General features: G+C 42.7%; 1 protein-coding gene across 1 annotated transcript; it reads right to left on the bottom strand.

Annotated features, from left to right (window-relative positions):
• Window positions 1–1,631: 1,631 nt before the first annotated feature.
• On the bottom strand, window positions 1,632–22,025 carry LOC128737505 (uncharacterized). The gene is made up of 3 exons (XM_053832158.1): window positions 21,391–22,025; window positions 10,759–10,889; window positions 1,632–2,615 (listed from the first exon to the last, which is right to left on the bottom strand). The coding sequence occupies exons 1-3, from the start codon at window positions 21,533–21,535 to the stop codon at window positions 2,466–2,468; spliced, it is 426 nt and encodes a 141-aa protein (XP_053688133.1). The 5' UTR covers window positions 21,536–22,025; the 3' UTR covers window positions 1,632–2,465.
• Between the last annotated feature and the right edge of the window lie 290 nt (window positions 22,026–22,315).

Raw genomic sequence — 22,315 nt, 5'->3', positions numbered from 1 at the left:
AAGCTTATTTTATGGGCAGCATTTTTGTTGACGTGAGTTTACAAGTTCATTGAACAAATAAGCGGATTTGATGGTCTTATATTCTCAAACGAACGGAGGCTCATCTTGCTCCGTATGCTCATTATGCCCCTATCTCCACTACATGGAAGAATGCTTGAAGAAACGGATTTTGCCATTCATTCGAAAGAATAAATGTATCGCTATATTTTGGCCTGATTTAGTTAACTGTCGCTCCTCTAAGCTGCTAGTAATGTCGATTTTCTGCCGAAAGAGATGAGTCCTCCAAATTGTCTGGAGTTTTGACCCATTAAAAAATGTTGAGCGAATGTCAAACAACGACTTCGATGAAGCGGGGGAACAGTCGACAGTACTAAAAAGAAGAGTTTTCTATGTATTTAGAGTTAATCTAGTGAGTTTAGTTAAAGTTTAGCGAGATTTTAAGCCTACCCCTCTGGCATCGGTTGACGCAGACCAGTAGCTTCTGAATGATTTTTCCTACGTCTCACTGGGCTGTAACGGCACAAATTTCACATTCGCGCTTAAAGTTCGGATTATGGTATCTAGGTTTACCTGGTTGGGTCTCCACAGTCTGTAAACTTGAAAAAATAACCATAGTTTTCTTAATCCGTGCATCCTTATCCATTTTTGTGTCGCAGTTTGACACTATCTGGTTGTTAAGATATTGGAAACATTCAAGTTTCTCTATTCTTTGTCCCGCTAATGTGAAAATTACAGGGATTGCTCACAGTTATAACAAATGATTCAGTCTTGTTGATGTTAAGATCTGCCGCTGAAGAGCTATTAGACAGGGCGTTTAGGTTACTGGACAAATCAGAGCGCCGTTTTGCTAATAGCACTTATTCATCAGCTAGCTCATAGTCAATTGCACTGACCATCGCATCAATTTCGGTGAGGAACTGCAAGGACCTTACACCGTCAACTACCCAAATGGGATCAAACATGCCTCCAAAGCCTTGTACTGCGTTTCGATGAGGTTCTATCTGGAATTCTGGAACTTTGTGATTTAGTTGGTCGAGAGCTATTTTATAATTTTTGAATACCAAATAGACGTAACTTCGAATCCCTCTTTATCCAAGCTAAGGGATCTGCTGATCGAATTAAGCTATAATGGGAGCCAATTATAAATCTAGCTTAGTTCGATAAACGGAACGGCACACATCATAATAATCATTGCATTAATGACCCTCCCTTCAATATATTCCACTTTTTCCGTTTCATGTCTTGTCCCAATCTGTTTGGATACTACAAACACGTTCGGTTCATTGCTTTCTTCTACCTCATTAAAGGTCAAAACAAACTTACGAGATTAGTTTATCGATCGATATTATTAAATTGTACGAAAAACTATCCAATTTCCAAAACGAGGTAAATTTTTCAAATAAAATTTATTGAATTATTCTAGCTGCTGATGACAAATATTGAAGCTAATGCTCTGTTCTCAGTATTTTTCGTGCAAATGAAATAAAATACAATGCATTGTTGGTACAAAAAGTTCACATGGAAATATGTCAATAAACAGTACAAACATTTATACTTACGATCGGAACATAAAAATAATCTAAAGTACATAAAGCTTACATCAATATCTCCGACCGATTTCTGGTCGTTACGTTTATTTGCTCAATAACTTAACAGGTAAACAAAAATATACAAACTACCAGTGAATTGCATAACCGACACAAACTGACATCATAAACGCAAAAGCTGACATCCGGAATACCTCAGGCTATCGCAATTCTGAAGTTTTATTTTTATATTTCTAAAATGGTAAGGTATGTGGTGGATTCACACTCCCCCAGCGCTGAGGTACCAATGATAGTAATACATGAAATTCACTTTCGTTTCACCTCAAGCGGTTCCTCTACTTTACATGTATACGATACGATAATACCTGCAGCTGTCCATTTGCGGGAAGAAAGCTCGGTTTGCCATTATTGTCATTAGCGTCTGATTGACATAATTGGCATAACCAACACGATTATTTTCGTAACAGCTGCTTTCAATGGGATTTGTCACGGCTCAAATTACGACCTTATGTATACATCTATGTGAGTATTTATCCATACATTAGTTGGTGGATTGTCTGTCTGCTTGAATCAGGTTCCATTTGTGGACGCCTGTGCGATTGTGTTAATTGCTCGCGGCTCCTCCGAATGAGGTTGAGGTATGACTGTATGATTTCTTCGCGGTACCTCGAAGGTGATTGTTTCAGTAAGTATATTAAAGAATATTTTGTACAAGGTTTCTGAAAACACAAACGTAAAAACACGGACTTATCTCTCTACGGTTGGGTTCGCCTGATAAACTAGATGAACGATAGAAGATACAATATTTTTGGCTTTGTGAGTCTGCTAGCTAGACTAATCGTTGCAAAACGGGAAACGTCATGTTGCTTAACGCTAACCTCTGTACCTAAGTATTAACTCTGGTTCTTATGGGCTAATCTATAAAGCATTTCGCCTTTTCACTGCATTCGATCGATAGCCGTAGACCGTTCTCTGAAGCCGGAGGCTGGTGATGTTGTACAGGTTCAGCTTGATGTAGAAATTTTTGGGATTGAAATCAAGCACCATCTCGCGGAAGTACAGCAGCACCTGAAAAGATTCACCGTAACTTTAGAATATTTTAGAAGTTGTTAGAATACTGAATATAAATTATTGCACAAGATATGTAAAAAAATCGTTTAATTTAAATTCAAATTCTTAAATTTTAGCACATAAATATTTGGATTATACTTGCTACCTGCAATATTGGAAGTATGGTAATAGTGCTCTCCTACCCCTACCTCTTCGTAGTATAAGCCGAGATACGAGCAACCTCGGTGGAGATCGGGTAACCAACCCCGGTGGAAACCAAGGTCGTATGCTGACAGGGAAGGAGGGCTCCTTCGAGTTACGTTAGTCCTCCGGCGATACTGTGGGGTTGGTAGCGGGCTTTGCAAGCCTGAACCATTAAAAAACCAATACAATGAACTTTGTAAGTAATAAGGGGCCATCCACATACCACGTGGACAGCTTGGAGGGGGGTGGGGGGGTATGAAAATGTCCACGCTTGTCCACGGAAGGGGGGAGGGGGTACGGAAAATGTCCACGTGGACAAGTTTTTTTTTCCATGCAATAGAAATTAGAAACAACTCAATAAAACTGCAATAGAAATTTTTTTACAACTCTTGTCTTCTTTGGGAAATGATAAATGTAACGGAGGAATCCACGAATATTCACCAGACACGTGACTCATTTATCGCATAGGTCGCACTTGCGCCAAATGATTGCATTTTGCCTCAAAATCAAATGCAGCTCGCCAAAAAAAGGGCTTCCATGGACAACCTATTTCCAAAAGGCTTCGCCTTCAAAAAATTTTACGAATCACATTGCGTCGAAAAGGTCGTGTGTTGCGTTGAAGTAGACGGCCAAGCTGAGATGTTCTGGATAAAGATACTCTAGACAAAGATACTCTAGTATCGTCAAGCGAAAGTCAAGCTATCAGCTTTCTTGCAGTCGATAATAATTTGCAGTAGACAAGATCATAAGAATTAAGGTCCTAACACCTTGCATACGGATTTTAATACGCTGCGAAAAGTTGACGGAAAAACTCAAATTTCCGCAACGCCTAAAAAGCCGTATGCATTGTGCCGCGGCCTTTAGACTGGCGCTTCCTTTCACGTCAGATTTTTGATTAATACTGCATAAATCAAGTTGAAAATAAAATTTAGAACAATGCATTTCTGTTTTGTTAAATTTGAGATAAGAAAAAAATGTCCACGTGGACAAACAGGGGAGGGGGGTGGGGGTTGAGGGAATGTCCACGCTTGTCCACGGAGCGGGACGGGGGCGTTGAAAATTGGTATTTTTCTGTCCACGTGGTATCTGGATGGCCCCTAATAACTCTAATCGGAACAATCGGAAAAGACCCAGGCGACGACAACGGACTAACTAAATTTCCTCGGAAGTACCGACGTGCTTTCTAAAGAAGTGAAGAGCCACAGTCGCCTCGCCTTTTCCGTTTCATAGGCTTCTCGGCCCTCTCCACCACGGACTTTATGGCATCTACAGTGGACTTCCCCTTACGGAAGCCAAACTGCGTGTTTGCCAGTCCGACATCACTTTCCGTCACAGGCGTTAGCCTGTTTAGGATTACCCGCTCTAGCAATTTGCCTAGCGCGTCCAATAGGCAAATTGGCCTGTACGATGAGTACGATGATCACCAAGCGGTTTCCCCGGCTTTGGCAGCAGTACCAATTTTTGGACTTTCCATTTGTCTGGAAATTCGCCTACCTCTAGGCAACTCTGAAGCGTCTCTCTAAACATATCGGGATATGCTTGGATCGCCGCTTTGAGTGCCTCGTTCGGAATCCCGTCAGGACCGGGCGCTTTCTTCGTTTTCAAACCCCTGGCAATTACGATGAGTTCCTCATTCGTGACCGGAGTGAGGACGTCATTCGATTGACCGTACGGGGTCGGAGGCCACCAAACTGGATCGTGTTGCGGAAAGAGCCCTTCCACGATGACTTTCATCTTTTGGGGGCAGGTTTCCTGCGGCGCAGATGAACCCTTCATCTTTTTCATTACCACCTGGTATGCACCTCCCCAGGGGTTTGAGTCCGCATCGCGACATAGCTCCTGGAAACAGGATTTCTTGCTACGCCTAACTACGCTACGCTCTGTGGCACCTGGAACGGAGCTGGGCAATGGTATCACTCCACCAGTATACCGAGCGACGACCGTTCATTGGCTGCCCCGTCCTAGGCATAGTGGTATCACATGCCCGTACTAGGACGTTGGTCAGCTCACGAGCACTCAGGTTCGAGCGGGTGCTCTCTGCACTGAGTGCTTCAACGAACAGGTCTTTGTCGAAGGACTTCACTTTCCACCTCCTCCCTGTCGACTTCACCCCGCGTGGCCGTAGCGCCCGTCGTTCAATCGTGTACCGTATAGCTTGGTGATCGCTATGCGTGTACTCATCTGACACCCTCCAGCCCATGTTGGCAAGCAACGTTGTGCTGCAGAAGGTGATGTCGATGATCGATTGTTGTACCCCCCTACAAAAGGTACTGACGGATCCCACGTTAGTCAGACTTACATCCAGCTTGGACAGAGCTTCCAGCAAGCTTTGTCCACTCGGAGTAGTGCACCTGCTACCCCATTCGACAGCCCTCCTCCAATGACAACGGGCTTGCGGCCCGTGAGTTCGTCGGTGAGCACGTCTAGCATCCGGTCAAACTGCTCCGGCGACCACCTAGGTGGAGCGTAGCAGCTACAGATGCAGACGCCATCGACCACCGCAATCACGAACACCTCTTGGTTGGACGAAACCACCTCCTGGATCTACCCATCACGGCGATCGCTGCCATCCGACCCTTGTCGATTCCCCAGTTAGCGCCGCCACGGGGGACCCGGTAGGGATCCGCGATAATGGCAATATCGCACCCCGTTTCGGCTGCCGTTTGCCAAAGCAACTCCTGTGCCGTTTCACAGTGGTTTAGGTTAATCTGTATAACCTGCACCATTATCGTTGCAATGCCCGCCTATAAGCCGCACACAGTGGGGCACCTGTGGCATGTCTATTTCCCGCTTCGACTGTGCAGAGCAAGCACCTGGGGGGTTTGCTACATCCCCTGGCCCCTGGCTACATCCCCTGGCAGGAAGTATGCTGGAAAGGCACGATGGTACGTACGTTTAGGGATGGTCATACCATCTACCAGAGCTGCGGCAATACACACGAGCTGGGCACAGCTTTTATAGTGATGAGCGAGATGCAGAAGCGGGTGATCGGGTGGTGGCCGATCAACCCCCGAATGTGCAGATTAAGAATCAAGGGCCGATTCTTTAATATTAGCATAATTAATGAGCATAGCCCTCACCTCGATAGTACCGATGATGACAAAGACGAATTTTACGCGCAGTTGGAGCATGAATACGACCGCTGCCCAAGACATGATGTCAAAATTATTATCATGGCCACACGTAGTACCTTCTTCCAGCATAACCTCTACCATCGGTACACCTGAAGATCATCCAACCAGACAGAATCACAAATCAACCACATTCTGATAGATGGTCGGCACTTTTCAGATATTATTAACGTCAGAACCTATCCGGGCGCTAATATCGATTCGGATCAACTAGTGATGGTAAGGGTGCGTCAAAAACTATCTGTTGTGAACAACATACAATACCGGCGCCCGCCACGGTATAATCTAGCGCGACTGAAGCGGATGTCGCCGAAAACAACGCGTTATCTCTCGAAACCGTGCTGCCGGAAGAGGGTGAGCTGGATGAAGCCCCTTTTGAGAACTGTTAGAATGCCGGGAAAACAACTATTAACAGTGTAGCGCAGAACATCCTAGGCCTTGTGGCACCGAATCGACGTAACAAATGGTTTGACGAGGAATGCCAGCAGATATTGGCTGAGAAGAACGCAGCGCGTCGTCGGAATGTGGAGCGATATTAACAGAAGCGGAGACAACAAACCGGACTCTTCGAGGAGAAGAAGCGCCACCAAGAGGAGGAGTGCGAAGAACTTGAGCAGCTGCACCGCATTCACGACACACGGAAGTTCTATCAGAGACTTAACAAATCTCACAAAGGTTTTGTGCCGCGGGCCGAAATGTGCAGAGATAAAAAAATGGAGGTATCTTGTCTGATGATCGAAAGGTGGAAGTAGCACTACGATGAACACCTGAATGGCGTGCAGGCGGAAGACCATGATAGCGGAGGAAGTGACCACATTGGTGTAGCAAGCAATGAAGATGTGCCACCCCCATCGATAAGGGAAGTTAAAGAAGCCATCCAGCGGCTGAAGAACAACAAAACAGCAGGTAAGGATGGCATTGGAGCGTAACTTATTAAAATGGGCTCGGATAAGTTGGTTGGCTGTATGCATCAACTGATTGTGAAGATTTGGGATACAGAACAACTACCGGAGGAGTGGAAAGACGGGATTATCTGCCCTATCTACAAGAAAGACGATAAGCTGGATTGTGAGAATTACCGAGCAATCACTATCCTGAATGCTGCCTACAAAGTGCTGTCCCAAGTCATCTTCCATCGACTATCGCCAATAGCCAATAGATTTGTGGGAAGTTACCAGGCCGGCTTCATGGAGGGTCGGTCTACAACGGATGAAATCTTCACCCTGTAGCAAATCCTCCAGAAGTGCCGCGTCTTCCGAGTCCCCACGCACCACCTGTTCATCGATTTCAAAGCCGCATATGATAGCGTAACGCGACAAGAGCTGTGGAAAATTTTGAAAGAAAGCGGCTTTCTTAGACTTCCTGGCTTACTAGACTTATCATGGCTATGATGGATGGGATCCAATGCTGTGTGAGAATCTCGGGTGGATTTTCGGACCCATTCGAATCTCGCAGGGGACTTCGACAAGGGGATGGTCTTTCCTGCCTGCTATTCAACATTGCGCTTGCAGGTGTTATAAGACGAGCGGCGTTCGAATAGCGGGGCCTGATTTTCAATAAATCGAGTCAGTTTATCCGCTTTGCTGATGACATGGATGCTGTCGGCAGAACATTTGAGGCAGTGGAAGATCAGTACACCAGACTAAAACGCGAAGTAGAGAAGATTGGATTGAAGATAAACACGTTTAACCCATTATGACCCGGGTATACCTAAATTTGGACCAAATGAAGTGAAACTCTGTAATCTATTGTATTATGGCTCGAATGTGTCGGGAAACGCAAAATCGTCATTTGGAATGCTTTCAAGGCCAAAATATCGAAGGTTAAATATTTTATAGGCTCAGTTTCAAACAAACAAATTACAAAGTTTTTTACAGATTTCTTACCGAATTTTGTGATAGACTTTACATATAAATACTAATTTACATGTCAGGTAATGTTTCGTCACTAAATGTAGACTTTTTCATGCGTTTTGGAGACAAAAATTTTTTCGCCATTTTTTCAACTTTTTTTCCGCCATTTGTCACAACTTTGCACTGTTGAAAATGACAAAATGACAAAAACTGACAAATTATATCACACACACATCAGATTGATGTCTTAACTCTCTTGTAGTGATATATTAATAATGCTAACTATTGAAATTCAGCAGTAAACAGGTTTTGAAGACGAGGTATGATATATCATACGCTGGGTCATAATGGGTTAAAACGAAATATATGCTGGCGAGCGGGACCGAGCGCGACCGTAAACCAGACGCTCACAAAATTTGTCGCGATGTAAAGACGTGGAATATGATTAGCATTATGTAGCGAAAATGTTGTGAGGACTAAAAGGCGAGTCGTAGAAAAGAATAGCGTGTAATCGACATCGGCGGAAACACTCTAACGATGTAGAGCAAAACCTGCTCAAATTGAGTCTAAGCTCCTAGTAATATTTAATGATGGTTCCGAGGAGTTTCAGGTTAGGAGCATCTGAGCCATGATTTTGAAATTTGCACTTGTTTGGACATACTTTTTTTCATAATCTTTCGTTAAGAATTAACCTCGAACTATTGAAAAACAACTATCACCTTTATAAAATGAGCATTCCTTGTTAAACCAGTGTCGTACTTTGAGGCCATTCTATTCCTAGTTCGTTCTCACGATGGATTTTACATGCTAACATTCCATTACTAACAATCCATTACTAACAATATGGGGTTTGCATTCAATTTTAAGGTCAATAAAAATATATTCTTAAAATATTTTTGACGCCAAAAAATCTAAATTCGTTGAGTTCTAGAGTTCTAGAATTGCCAATATTCTCAGATGGTAAATTCAGTACGTGTTTGTTGTTTGAAACCTTTCGAACAGCGATGAAGACGGGTGATAATTTGCATAACTTGTAGTTGTATAAATAACTCTTTGTAATCATTCCGTCAGATGCATCAAGCCGAATGAATGAGTTTGTCCGACTATAACTGATAACTGTGGGTTCTCACAGGTGATTTCGAAATGTCTTAATTATAAGCGTTTACCGGTTTTTGATACGACCAGTAAGTCGGTTAATTTTAGCAGAAGCCGGTAATTCTCACACTCCTAATAATAATATTGCTAATATTGCTCAAAAACATAAATGCTTGTTAACTGTAATTTTGCTTGGAATCAGGAGTTTAAAGTTTAACTGTGAATGAACAAATCATAAAATATGAATAGCTCAACATTCTATGATAATTCAAGTTTGTTATTCTTTGTCTATCCGGGGACGTTTCATTGACTGCCATTCACAATTTCAACTTTCCGTCCTTTTCCGTCTAAAACTTCAAACAAAGGCTCAAAGTGAAGTTATTTGTGAACGGCGATTTGATTGACAATTTAAATTTACTAAATAAATATATGTATCGAAATTGAGCAAATCAGAACTGGGGCTACGTGAGCGAATCTGAATCCCGTGCGGTCCTTGTCCTACTGCGAAGCAGGGCCTGGCGTGGCGGCACGACTGGACGCATGTGTAGGCGTTCGGTGCGGTAAAAGCAACATCCATCAAACGAAGTCGATAGAGGTCACGAACAAACGTTGATTGCTTTGGCATGCGTACGACAAGCGTGCAGTTCGTAATAAAACGGGTGTATGTATTTTTAATTCATTAGATTGTACAAATTTGCTTTGCGGTCTGACTAAATTGAGTGTAAAAAAATGAACCACTAAACGCCGGTTAGCAAATCCTTTGCGACCATTTTTTTCCCTATTCTGGTCGATGTACTACTAACTGGTTAGCTGCATGTTCATAACAATGCCTTTGTGAATCAAATTTCTGCCGGCGCGGGTAAAACGGGGTGGTTTCATAATTGCTAATTGTTTCATAATGTAAATTATGAGACGATAGAGTATTTGGTCAATTTAAATTTAGCTATGATTAAACCCCAATTGATCAACCGGGTACAAATGTACTCATGTTGAGTCTTTTAATTCCAGTTTCAGACTGTTACTTTTGGAAAAGTGTTATAGAGAAGAGTATACAAAACTGATGTTTAAATCATACAGATAATTAATGAAACTTCATAATCTTTTACAAGACAATAAAATTATAATAATCTGGTTCTGTTTATTGATTGTAAAAATCATGGATGCGAGTGCATTTCGGCCGACAGTCCGACTTACCCCAAACGACTTGTTGTATAATATAGTAGTTAACGCCGGCCGGGCGAAACATCAACAGAGCTGGCAATCAACCACTGACTGTGCTGCTGTTGCCCATTCAAACACACTCCGGTACAGACAAGGCAGCGAGCGCCAGTCCCGCCGCGCCGTCAGTCTGATTGGGAGCTACAGAGCGTTACATTTATGATCAATCGATCGGCAAAGAGCTTTGGCCATTTGTTCTCCAACAATTCTTCCCCACCCATCCAGCATGCTCAATCAGCAGTGAGTTAAACTGCAAGGTTCAGGATTATAAAAAAATGCCAACTAATCAGGACTTCAGGACTGAACCACAAGTGTACAAAAAAGTAACATTCTACGGCTTTAGAAAAATATTAAGCTACGCCATCGATGATAGGAATCCAGTACCGGAAGGGTAAATTGCTACCTCTAATCACCTGTGGCGGTGGAGGTGGCTGAGCGAAGTCAGCACTTTTGCATTAGCTTCGCAACAGTTTTCACTTTTCATCGTCTCAATTAGCCGTTTGGATCCATCATAATCAACGCGATCATCGACATCATCATCCATCACCAGCATCACCATTAACGGTATAATGCATTTTGATTAATTAATTTCCCATACAAAATCGATTAATCACGCTGTACTGTCATATAGCTAGGTATGCAAGTGCAACGCGAACTTACCCGCGATGTGTTGAACTGTGTGAATGTTATGCTTTCACCTTCTCCGGCGGTGAACTTCTCCACGACCGTCACGTTCTGCGGCTCCGTGAATGGTCCGACGGTTTTATGCATCACTTTGAGGATTTCGTCACCTGGAAATAAAAAATGTTGCGAATGTTGAATATTGATTAGCTTCACCAAATTAATGAAATATTTGAAGAATAACGAATGATTGGGGTTTTGGCCGATCAGTCAACAAATTATAATAGACGCTAGATTTTACTTTTCACGCCAACGTTTCGATCGCGAATGGACCTTCATCAGGGCTTAAAGTGTTGGTCGTCTTTGTCTAAATTCTTTTAGCCTACAAAGACGATCAATACTTTAAGCCCTGATGAAGATCCAAATCCAGGATCGAAACGTTGGCGTGAAGGTAAAATCTAGCGTCTACTATAATTTATTGACTGATCGGCCAAAACCCCAATCATTCGATACATATATATCCGTCGAAAAATACCAGTTAATTTGAAGAATAACATTTCCAAGGTCTGAATCTCTATACGTACAATCTTTTCATTCGCTGTAAATTTTAATTCACAAAATACAAAAGTTATTTGTTCCACGTTTCCCAGTGAATAAAATCTTCAAAACAGAATTTTAACACACATAAGAGATGACTTGCACTGCGACCAGTACTGTGGATCTAGTGTGATATCACCTGAGTGCTTGCTGTAAACTGCACTGAATTTTTTGGTATAATCGCTGTTGAGTAAGCGATATGCTTATTTATTAACTTTTTATGCATGCTTTTATGCAACTGAAGAAGATGCAGCGAAACCAAATCTTTCGGGAGAAAACGCGCTCCAAAAGGGCCGTAAATACAGAGTTCCCACGCATCATTTGTTCGTTGACTTCAAAGCCGCATATGATATCATCGACCAAAAAGAGCTATGGAAAATCATGGATGAAAACAGTTTTTCCAGGAAGCTCATCAAACTGATTCAATCTACGATGGATGGTACACAGTGCTGTGTTCGGATTTCGGGTGGATTGTCAAGTTCATTCGAATCACACAGAGGGCTTCGTCAAGGTGATGGTCTTTCATGCCTGCTGTTCAACATAGCGCTACAAGGTGTTATGAACCGAGCGGATATCAACACGCGGGGCACGATATTCAACAAATCTAGTCAATTCGTCTGCTTTGCCGATGACATGGATATTATCGGCAGAACATCTGTGGCGGTAGCTGAACAGTACACCAGACTTAAGCGCGAAGCAGAAAAGATTGGGCTAAAGGTGAATACGTCTAAAACAAAGTACATGTTGGCCAGTGGAACCGAGACCGAACGACATCGCTTGGGCAGTAGTATACTGATCGACGGCGATGAGTTTGAGGTAGTCGATGAATTTGTCTACCTTGGCTCACTGGTAACGACGGACAATGATACCAGCCGTGTGATTCGGAGGCGTATTATCAGCGGAAGTCGTGCTTACTGTGGGCTCCACAAGCAATTGCGGTCGAGCAGACTAAGTCCCCGTACAAAGTGCACCCTGTACAAGACGCTTATTAGACCGGCTGTTCTCTACGGGCATGAAACATGGACAATGCTCGAGGAGGACCTGCGAGTGCTAGCCGTTTTCGAACGACGAGTACTAAGAACGATCTTCGGCGGCGTACAGGAGAACGGAGTATGGAGGCGGAGTATGAACCATGAACTCGCACAGCTCTTTGGCAAACCTAGTATCCAGATGGTGGCTAAAGCTGGACGGATACCATGGGCAGGACATGTTGCAAGAATGCCGGACAACTACCCTGCAAAGATGGTGTTCGCCTCACATCCGGTAGGAACAAGACGACCAGGGGCGCAGCGTGCAAGATGGTTAGACCAGGTGGAGCGAGATCTGGCGGAAGGTACTCGGTGTCCGAGGAATTGGAGAGCGGTAGCCCTCAACCGAGTTACATGGAGAAACTTTGTTCAACAGGCTTTGTCTTAAGACGGCAAGCCACCTAAGTAAGTAAGTATGCATGCTTGTGTGTATCAGGATTTATCCATCCTTCAATGATTGCTCTACTTTACCCGCTATGTTACTAAATCCAGGACTATGGGGCCATCCATATACCACGTGGACAGTTTAGAGAGGGGGTGGGGGTATGAAAATGTCGCTTGTCCACGGAAGGGGGGGAGGGGGCAAGGAAAATGTCCACGTGGACCAAAAACAGAAATAGTAGCGTTAAGCATTGATCAGTAATTGTTTTTAAGCTCAAATAAAGTTTTATCTTCTGATGAGGCATTGTTAATGTAAACACACGAACCGAGCATAACGGAACGATTTGCCTTCAGAAGATTTTACGAACCACATCGCGTCGGCAACGTCTTTTGTTGTGTTGAAGTAGACAGCCCAGCTGAGGTGCTCTGGTTAGACAGGGATACTCTTGACGGAGAAGAATCGTTAAGCGAAAGTCAAGCTGAAACGGACTTTCTTGCAGTCGATAATAATTCGCTGTAGAAAAGATCACTATGAACATAAGAATAACAACCTAACACCTTGCATTACACGCTGCGGAAATTTGACAGAAAATCTATGAAATTTCTATGAAATCTATTTAAATTTCCGCAGTGACTCAAAATCCGTATGCATTGTGTCGGGGCTTTTAGGCTGGAGCTTCATTTCACGTAAGCTATTAATAAATTCTGCATAAATCAAATTGAAAACCAAATTTAGCACTATGCCTTTCTGTTTTGTTAAATTTTACATAAGAAAAAAATGTACACATGGATAAACAGGAAGGGGGCTGGGGTTTGAGTCAATGTTCACGTTTGACCACGGAGGGGGACTATAAGGGTATAGAATTGGTATTTTTCTGTCCACGTGGTATCTGGATGGACCCTAACTCCAATTATAACCGTCACTGGCGAGGCTTACTAGTATATTCATGTGTCAGAATAATTTTTGCACTGTTAAGCAACTTCATCGGGGTAATGTAGAATTCATTACGAAGGGTAATAAGGGCTTGAGAATAAATCCATGCTAAAGTTACATGACATCAAGCATCCTGATTCTACTAACATTCGAGCCTGTGATCATTCTCACTTGTCAAAACAGACTCGGTAATCTTGTGGCTGCAAATCCCAGGTTAAAGGTAGCTCAAGTAGCATCTGCCTCGGAGGCAGTGACATAACAAGAAATGGCTACATCTGAATGTGCGACAGGATTGTATGTAAATGATATAACGACCCTACCCTCTATTGAGCACAATTTAGAAGACTACCCTGAACTCGGAGTATTTCATACCGGTCAATCCATGCAAAGTACAACTAACCGCGTTCGTAGAATGACCAACGATGGCTTAAAGTAACAAAAACATTTCTAAAAATGCGCGATTTAGTTTCTCCAAGGGTGCGCGCATTGAACCAACAGCTTAATTAAATCGTTTTTTCCGTTTTTACCTTGTGATTCGTAGAACAAAATCAACACATGAACCTTTTCACACGGCTTGCAGAAAAGTGTCACGGTGGCTTCAACACTTGGCCGAATAGGCACTAATGGGTTGCCGATACGTCGTGGAGTGCGCGCAAGTTAATCGGCGAGAGAGCGAAAGACGCTCTCTACGTATCTGACTTTTGTTTACCATTCTTCGCCCTCCGCTTGCGCTTGAGCTAGCGAATGGACTTGTGCGAGAAAAAGAACGGATAAGGCACTCATGCGCAGACTGTAATTTGACAGTTGACAAAATAGAGATTGCTGAAATTTGTCTAACGCACACTTCGCCGCGTATACTTATAAGCGATTTGTATTCATCAGGAATTTTTTTCCATTGCGAAATCGATTCGCGATGCACACAAATCACCAATACAGTCACACACTAGGAATCCTTATTGTAAAAAGCGATTCTTGTATGGAGAACTCGCCTAAGGAAGTAGAACAGCTGGGGAAAATTTTTCGTTTCGATAGATAGGTTAAGAACTGTTGTTAAACGAAACTATACGAGAGTCGTTCTTGACAAGTCCAGTCGGATGGTTGGCATTAAGGGAAAAATGCGATTTTATATATTCGGCGCCGTTTCCCGAATTTTAGTTTTAAAATCTTATGAGCCCCACGGGGCCCTGCAGAATAACAAGTCGGCTATCATTCGAGTTTCGAGCCTAATGTTAATGAATTCTTCCGTGGGCTGAAATATGGCCAGCCGTTGCATTTACTTTTTAAAATTAAATATTTCGAAGCACAGCTCCTCCTCAAGCAGCAGCTTACAGCCAGGATGGTTCGTGCTGTATCAAGAGATTTTCTCCATTGTACTTGGTTCTGAGCTACTCATCGCCAATTCGTTGAGTGTCTCAAGAAACGCAAAACGGCTTTGACTTGTTCAAGTCATCTAGCACGTCGGACTCCTCCATTCCTGGTGGCGGTGGTGGGGTCTTTGAAGAGAACAGATTTTACTATACAGTCGTCTGGCATCCTTGCGACGGGGCCAGCGCAACGTAGCCTCGGAATACGATGGAATTCTCTGCATGTAGTACCTGAAACTCTTGGTTCACAGGCCTGCGCTACTCTCCACTTTCCATTTGTAGTCCGCAAAAAAAACCTTTCGTTCAAATGCAGCAAGTGCTATCTTCCGTAACCATAGTTACAGTCTCAAGACCGTAAAGGATTGCCGGTTTGATTAGCTCCACAATTGAAACTTCTTGCGGAAAAATGTAGAATCGGATTTCAGCATTCATGAGCCTTTGAATCTCCTTACTTGTATTATTGTCGGCGGCGAGCAGAGGTCTCAAACAAATGAACTCATTAACCACTTCGAGTACATCACTGTCAATGATCACTGTCCGCCAGAAGCGAACGTTGGTTTCTCTGGAGCCTTGCCCTACCATATATCTTCCAAAGACAGCACTTCCACGATGTTGTGTAGGATTCGCAAGGTGCTACTTTGAGCCTACCTGCTAGAAACTCTCCTGCTCCCCGTTTGACCCCGTTTCGTCCCCTGAGCCCCTCCCGGAACTACCGTTAGTTTTTACTTCAGGAGGGAGGACGGGCTACGTGCATCGTAGCAGGTGTAGGTTTAAACAACACCCCCTGTCATGCCATATCGCCGCACCCGACACCAAGGGCCTGGACTGCCCACTCAGCCCTTTATCTGACCCTAGCTAAGGTATGTCAGGCCCTGTCATTGCGCCCGTTATAGCCATTGCACTAGCCTCGTAACTGTCCTGCACTCTAATAGCCCGCTGTGAAGTCTATCGATAAAGAAGGGTCAAGTTTTAGAAAAGACGTTTAAGCCCAAGGCTTTTTTTTATTAAGGTAAATTGATTAAGGTAAATTGATTATGGTAAAAGTTTACCTCACCGTGTCTTCTACCGATCCAGGACGAGATGTTCTGGATGAGCCTATGAGACCACCTAACGTTTTCATCGTAGTCCCATTCCGACTGCCACCGCTTAACAGAATCCAGCCTAACTCTGTTCCGAGCGCCTCTGACGTTCCTCTGCATATGATACTCGATATCTTCACCTAGATGTATTCATATGGGAATCATGGCTGCAATGACCCCGACTGTATCCAACGATATGATGCAAAAATTCCATAAACCAGTCGCAAACGTCGTATTGCAGCTTAGGACTCTAAACCAAAGCGCCTAGGTTTTGAGAGTAGTAGACACATTCCAGGTAGATCCTATTTATAATGTATTGGATACGTGGGATACGTTTGGACGAGACACCATATGGCTAACAGCAAGGTTGGTTCGAATCGGATCAAAACTCACTCACTCCCCATTCATTTGCCGATTCAATACATGCAGATCACGACATGCTAGTATCTTCTTGCGAAAAGAGAACCAAAGACGCAAAAGTATAAGGCGAAAGAACAACACGTGAACCTCTATCGCCGATAAACCTTTGTGTGTGTATCGCTGCTTGCGTGTGTCATATTTGATTCTCTCCGAGTGAACGGATCGGCGATAATTATCGTTTCCCGATACGAGTGAGTGATGAGTCTTGAACTTCCGATCGAATCACTTGGCGATAATGCATTACAGCGATCGGAAGAAAATTTTATCGCAAGCAGCAAACACAGGAAACAATCCGCGAGCGGCGGGTACCTACACATAATTTTGAATTGATATTGGCAAATAGAAGCCGTATACCACTAGCACAGCTGTGTAAACACTAAGATGGCCGTTATTACATAAAAATGAGCTTGATAATTTTGACGTAGGACTACGTCTTTTAACATAATAGACTTCATTTTAAAATATTTTACTAGGTTTGAAATTGCTATCTTAACGTGTGATTTGCCTTTGCAGGTGGATTTGTATCGAACCGCGTTGGCGGATGCAAAAGAGGAAGAGATAACAATTGTAAAATTTTGAATATTTCTAGTGTGATTTGAGATCACGGATGATGTCATTCGGTTTAGGTCGTAAAGTAGTCATTCCCTCGACGGCAACTTAATCCGGCTCGAAACTTCTCATATTACGCAAAACAATTACAATACAGGCTGCGATTTATGTTCATTGCGGAAGTGTAATTGATGATTTGTATTTACTTTATATGAGCAATCTACCCTTTAAAAGGACGTAACTAAATACAACTTACCTATACGCTATACATACTCAGCAATTTATTGTAAAAAGGATCTATCAAAACTCAGAAGTGCTTTAATCATGTTCAAATTTAGTAAACCTTTTTGGTTTTTAAAACAATTTTAGATTTGTATTTTTTTCGTTTGGCGTTTAGGTTGGCTTTTTCTGAGGCCCTCTCCTAAAAATCAATTTTCAAATAACTTTGGGACAACCAAATCGATTTTAATGATTTTACTACCAAATAAATGGTTTTGTCATTCTTTATATTTAAATGTCAGTCCAAGTTATATGGAATAAATTGTAAAGCGTCAACTAACAGTTGAATTATGTTCCCAAGATGTTTCGAGTTCCATATCAAATAACATGTAAGATGGTATAGCAAAGGTTCCTTTCACCACCAGCTGGATTAAATCCGGGTTTTTACACGAATTTCGGAATTTACGTGGATGTGCTCAAAACATCTTTTTTATACGTACCTAGGTTTGACAATTATAAGGTTTTTTAACGCGAATTTCGAAATTTACGTGGTTTTTACGCGAATTCACGAGTTTTTCTAATCGAATTTGGCAACAAATCCAAGTCCCCTATGTTGCCAAAATCGAAACCGTGCCAAATCGAGACCATTTTTGGATATGAAAATATTGAATGTAGATGCGTTAGAAATTGACTAAATATTATTAATCAACGATTGCAAGTCCGCCAAGAGTTATCCGTCCGGTGCAAGTAAGTTTTTGGCAACCTGCGATAAGACGTAGTCTTACGGCAATAAAAATATTACTGTTCCTAACATTCATTTTTCGTCATTTAAGGCTTGTATGCGGAAACTGACTGTTATTTAAGCATATTTTTTGAAGTGAAATATTTTATGTTGCCAAAAACGGATTATTTTGTTACTAAAATCGAGGCACGCCAAAATTGAACTATGCCAAATGTGAAATCCCACTATATAATGGCCCTAAATCCACAGAGGCGGTGATATGGATAACCAGAATAACAGTGTATCAACGCAACTGAGTACGCAAAGCGGTTTTATAAACGTGCAGGGCCATTCAAATCTTTGCTTTCCACGCGCTACCTCGTTCTTAAATTTCAAACCTTGCTGAACATCTGTTTAATTCAGCCATAATATTTTTTGCAAACATTTTAATGAACAGCAAGTTGCTGCGTTGTATTTATATTAAAACAATATCAGACATCACTATATCCTCCATTCGCCAACACAATTGCAACAAAAATATCCATAACCGAAAAATCTTACATTTTTTTCCAAGCGAAAAAAGAACGATAATCATCCAATGATCGCAATCCTTTCTCATCTGCGAAAATTATCGCCTGGCGATCCTTTTCCGTGATATTTACACACAGAGCGAATCACGAGAGAGTGAATCGCATTCCCCCTGGCGCGTATACGTTTAGGATACAATACAGAGAGAATTAACTCACAGGTTTGCCGATTGTGCTCACACACGGAGCAGCATCGTACGATGAATATAGCAATACATTGATAGACGATGTCGTTTCATATACCGAGAAAAAGTTGAATGCCACTCACAGTTTTCTCGCGGATCACCAACCCTGGCTAACAGCTGTATTATTCGACTACCTTCCCGAAACGGTGAGTTGGTCTATGGTACAGATTTCTTCTATCCTAGTAAAACCGTGGCTGGTGTCTAAGAACGTTCGAAACTCGTCATTCACGTCCAAGTCGGTGGTTGTGGACTCAGATGTAACATTCCTGACTGGTGCCGATCTGGCTCTGCACCTCATCGCCACCGGGGACACAGAGAAAAATGAAGCCTCGAAATCTAGTATCCCCGTTTGACTGTAGGGGATAGCCGCTGGGGAACTCACCAAAAAAAACGGCCTGCAGCATCAGTAAGAGGCAACATATGACCAGCTAACAGTAAGCTAGAAGAGGTCGTTAGTAAGGTGAACGACTTGTACGCGTCCATTGTCAATATTCTTCTGGATCCGGTTGAGAATTACATTACAGAGTACTTTGAGAGTAATATAGAGCAGCGTGATGCCACGCCATCGCGCTCGTTCAATACCGGCTTTCGCCTCTCTCCGCTCGTCTATCTTCCTTCAAGTTTCATCCGATATCCACTCCCTCCGCTCGCTGCGCGCTTTGCCGAGGTTTTCGTTACTGGTCGTGATGAAGGCGTTCTTGATGCCGGTCCATTGCTCTTCGACCGTTCCACCAGGTGGCAACTTCGAGGCTCGGGATTCAAGTTGTTCGACTAAGGCCTTTATCACCTCAGGATTCTCCAAAAAAATATATACTCGTAATCATCATCAATCAAAATCTATGTGGTGTGGCTACGGCCAAATAGGGTGTTGAACCCGCTTAATGCTAAGCGGAGAAACGTAACACTGGAGGAGATGCCAAAGCTGATGGCAAAGAGGCAATAGACCGACTGTACCTAACCAGCGAGATGGTAGACGATGACCTACCTTACCTAGTACGATCGGGTATGAGGAAGAAGACTGGCGGGTGGTGACAATGAAGCCGTCTGCTAAAAAGACGCCTACCAAGAAGCCTAAGGAGGCCACGGAGACAAGGCTGAAGAAGCTCCGTAAAAAGAACGACGTTTTGCTGGTGAATATGACAGGGAAACTTTCGTACGCTGATTTACTGCATAAGTTCAAATCGGACGGGTAAAAGAGTTCGGGTCTAACATAGTTAACTCACAGTCCAGAATTTGAAGTTCAAAGAGTTCGTAGAAGAGGGTCTAGGCAAAGTAGGGTACCGGTCAAAACCCTGTCACAGAGTACTTTTAGACGAGTGCTCGAAAAGGTCACGACAATAGAAGAACTCTTGTAGGGAGCGATGAGTAACCAGATCGATATTGCCACGAATAATTTGATTCAATTTGCAGTTTTGGCTGTACCGCACAAAATCACTGAGATCAACTGTGAGGCTAGATATTCATCGTGCACTTGGCGAAGGAAAGCAAATTACGATGGGCCGGCCACGACGCAAGAAGTGCCCAATCAACCAATCAACAGTCAACAGTCAACAGTCAACAGTCAACAGTCAACAGTTAACAGTCAACAGTCAACAGTCAACAGTCAACAGTCAACAGTCAACAGTCAACAGTCAACAGTCAACAGTCAACAGTCAACAGTCAACAGTCAACAGTCAACAGTCAACAGTCAACAGTCAACAGTCAACAGTCAACAGTCAACAGTCAACAGTCAACAGTCAACAGTCAACAGTCAACAGTCAACAGTCAACAGTCAACAGTCAACAGTCAACAGTCAACAGTCAACAGTCAACAGTCAACAGTCAACAGTCAACAGTCAACAGTCAACAGTCAACAGTCAACAGTCTAAAGTTAAAAGTTAAACGTCAAAAGTTGAAAGTTTCATTAAAAGTTCAACTCGACTTCCCAACACACATTTTTGCTGTATAATTGCTTATTAAGCGCTTGATTCCTGAACATTAGCTGTATAACGGTTGAATAATCTACTGTTCAAATAAAATGTTTGTTGGGTTGCTCTTTCAAGACTTCTTGCATTGTTTAAACGTACTGTGTAATTGTTTGTATTTGTATTGTAATGATTATTTCAGTTGCAGTTGATTACAGATCGACAAATGACAAACACAAACACTACAAACCTGAAATTAGATCGCCATCTGGGGCAGCAAATTCATGGCAAAAGAATATATTCTTGGTCAAATATCGATGTGCTGACACAAACATCAATAAATATTGCTTATTTTTGAAACGATAACCTTTTAATCAACCAATATTCTCCGTAGCTCTCAGGTTAGCACTCCTACATGATACTAACAACGGGTGTCAACAACATGAAAATGATCTAGAAAACGATATCGAAACTCTATCAGTCTTTTGAGACCGATGTAAATGAGCTTTCGATAGTATGGGACATTCTGCTCATCACTTTGGAAGAACGCAATTTATAACTTCACATAAACAAAAAGAATGAACCAACACAAAAAATGCGATGTTTTAATTTCAACTGGGTAACTGTCATAATTCAATTTGGTTGAATTCCCCAAATGCCTGGGAAAAACGATTGTTCATTATTTCAATAGTATTATGTATTACCTTCTTTTCTGCTTCCAAGACCGTGGCCGATCCAAAATCCTTCTTCATCGTAGTCGGTTTCGTTTTCGCCTAGATCCGTCCGGACGACCTGCAGGCAGATAAGAGCACATGCTGTGCCCACCAGTAGCGCGATATTTTCTCGCATTTTCACTATCAACTGACGAAGCTTCCTCGTCGATTACGATTTCCGCAGCAAACTTTAAATGTTACATAAAGTTCAACAGCAGCAACTACTCAGCAACTGGTCAAAAGCGGCCACTCTCCCGAACCGGTCCAGTGACGGGCTGAAACTGCGCGAAAACTGACCGCATGGACTGTTATGACGAACGACTAAGCGGCGACGATAGGTTTGGCCCACGATAACTAAAAAATCGACGTTTCTTTATTTGGGTTTCGGAATTTCGCGCACCTGTTTGTATAATAAATACACACTGCCAATTTTGTTCGCCAAAAACTGTACGCGCGCACTTGAGCCGTTTGCGCATCAGTCCACAACAGGTTTGTTTACGATGGAGCGTTGAAATCACCACTAATGAAAAGCTCACTTGGGGCGTTTCCCCCTGATAGTCATTGAAGTATGATCACTACTGACGTCAATTTGCATTAAATAACTACACTGTTTTCTTTAGCTTCTTCTGCAAAACCTTCTCACTGCGTGTTCCAATCTCTACTGATAGAGCGCTAAAGACCTAAACGAGGAAAGCAGAAAAAAATCGTACCTACGACGACGCCCAGCAGCACTCGATGATCGCACTTCACACAGGCACACAAGGCTGTATCAGTCAAGCGTTTGCGATCGAATACATCAAAGTTGTCAAATCACTACGCTCCAGCACCGTCGACGACCAGCGATGACATTGAGGAAGATAATTTTGCTAATTTGTTATTTAAATCAATACTAAAAATATTTAAATTTCGTTGATTC

This window comes from Sabethes cyaneus, chromosome 2 (genome assembly GCF_943734655.1).
Source record: "Sabethes cyaneus chromosome 2, idSabCyanKW18_F2, whole genome shotgun sequence".
NCBI classification, from domain to species: domain Eukaryota; kingdom Metazoa; phylum Arthropoda; class Insecta; order Diptera; family Culicidae; genus Sabethes; species Sabethes cyaneus.
The sequence above is the reverse complement of the archived record's forward strand: the minus strand, read 5'-3'. Positions and strand labels throughout refer to the sequence as shown.

Coding starts and splice junctions, on each gene's coding strand:
- LOC128737505 (XM_053832158.1), bottom strand. CDS start 21,535: ATGCGAGAAAATATCGCGCTACTGGTGGGCACAGCATGTGCTCTTATC. Junction 10,890..21,390: donor TCTTGGAAGCAGAAAAGAAG/GTAATACATAAT, acceptor TTTTATTTCCAG/GTGACGAAATCCTCAAAGTG. Junction 2,616..10,758: donor CACAGTTCAACACATCGCGG/GTAAGTTCGCGT, acceptor GAATCTTTTCAG/GTGCTGCTGTACTTCCGCGA.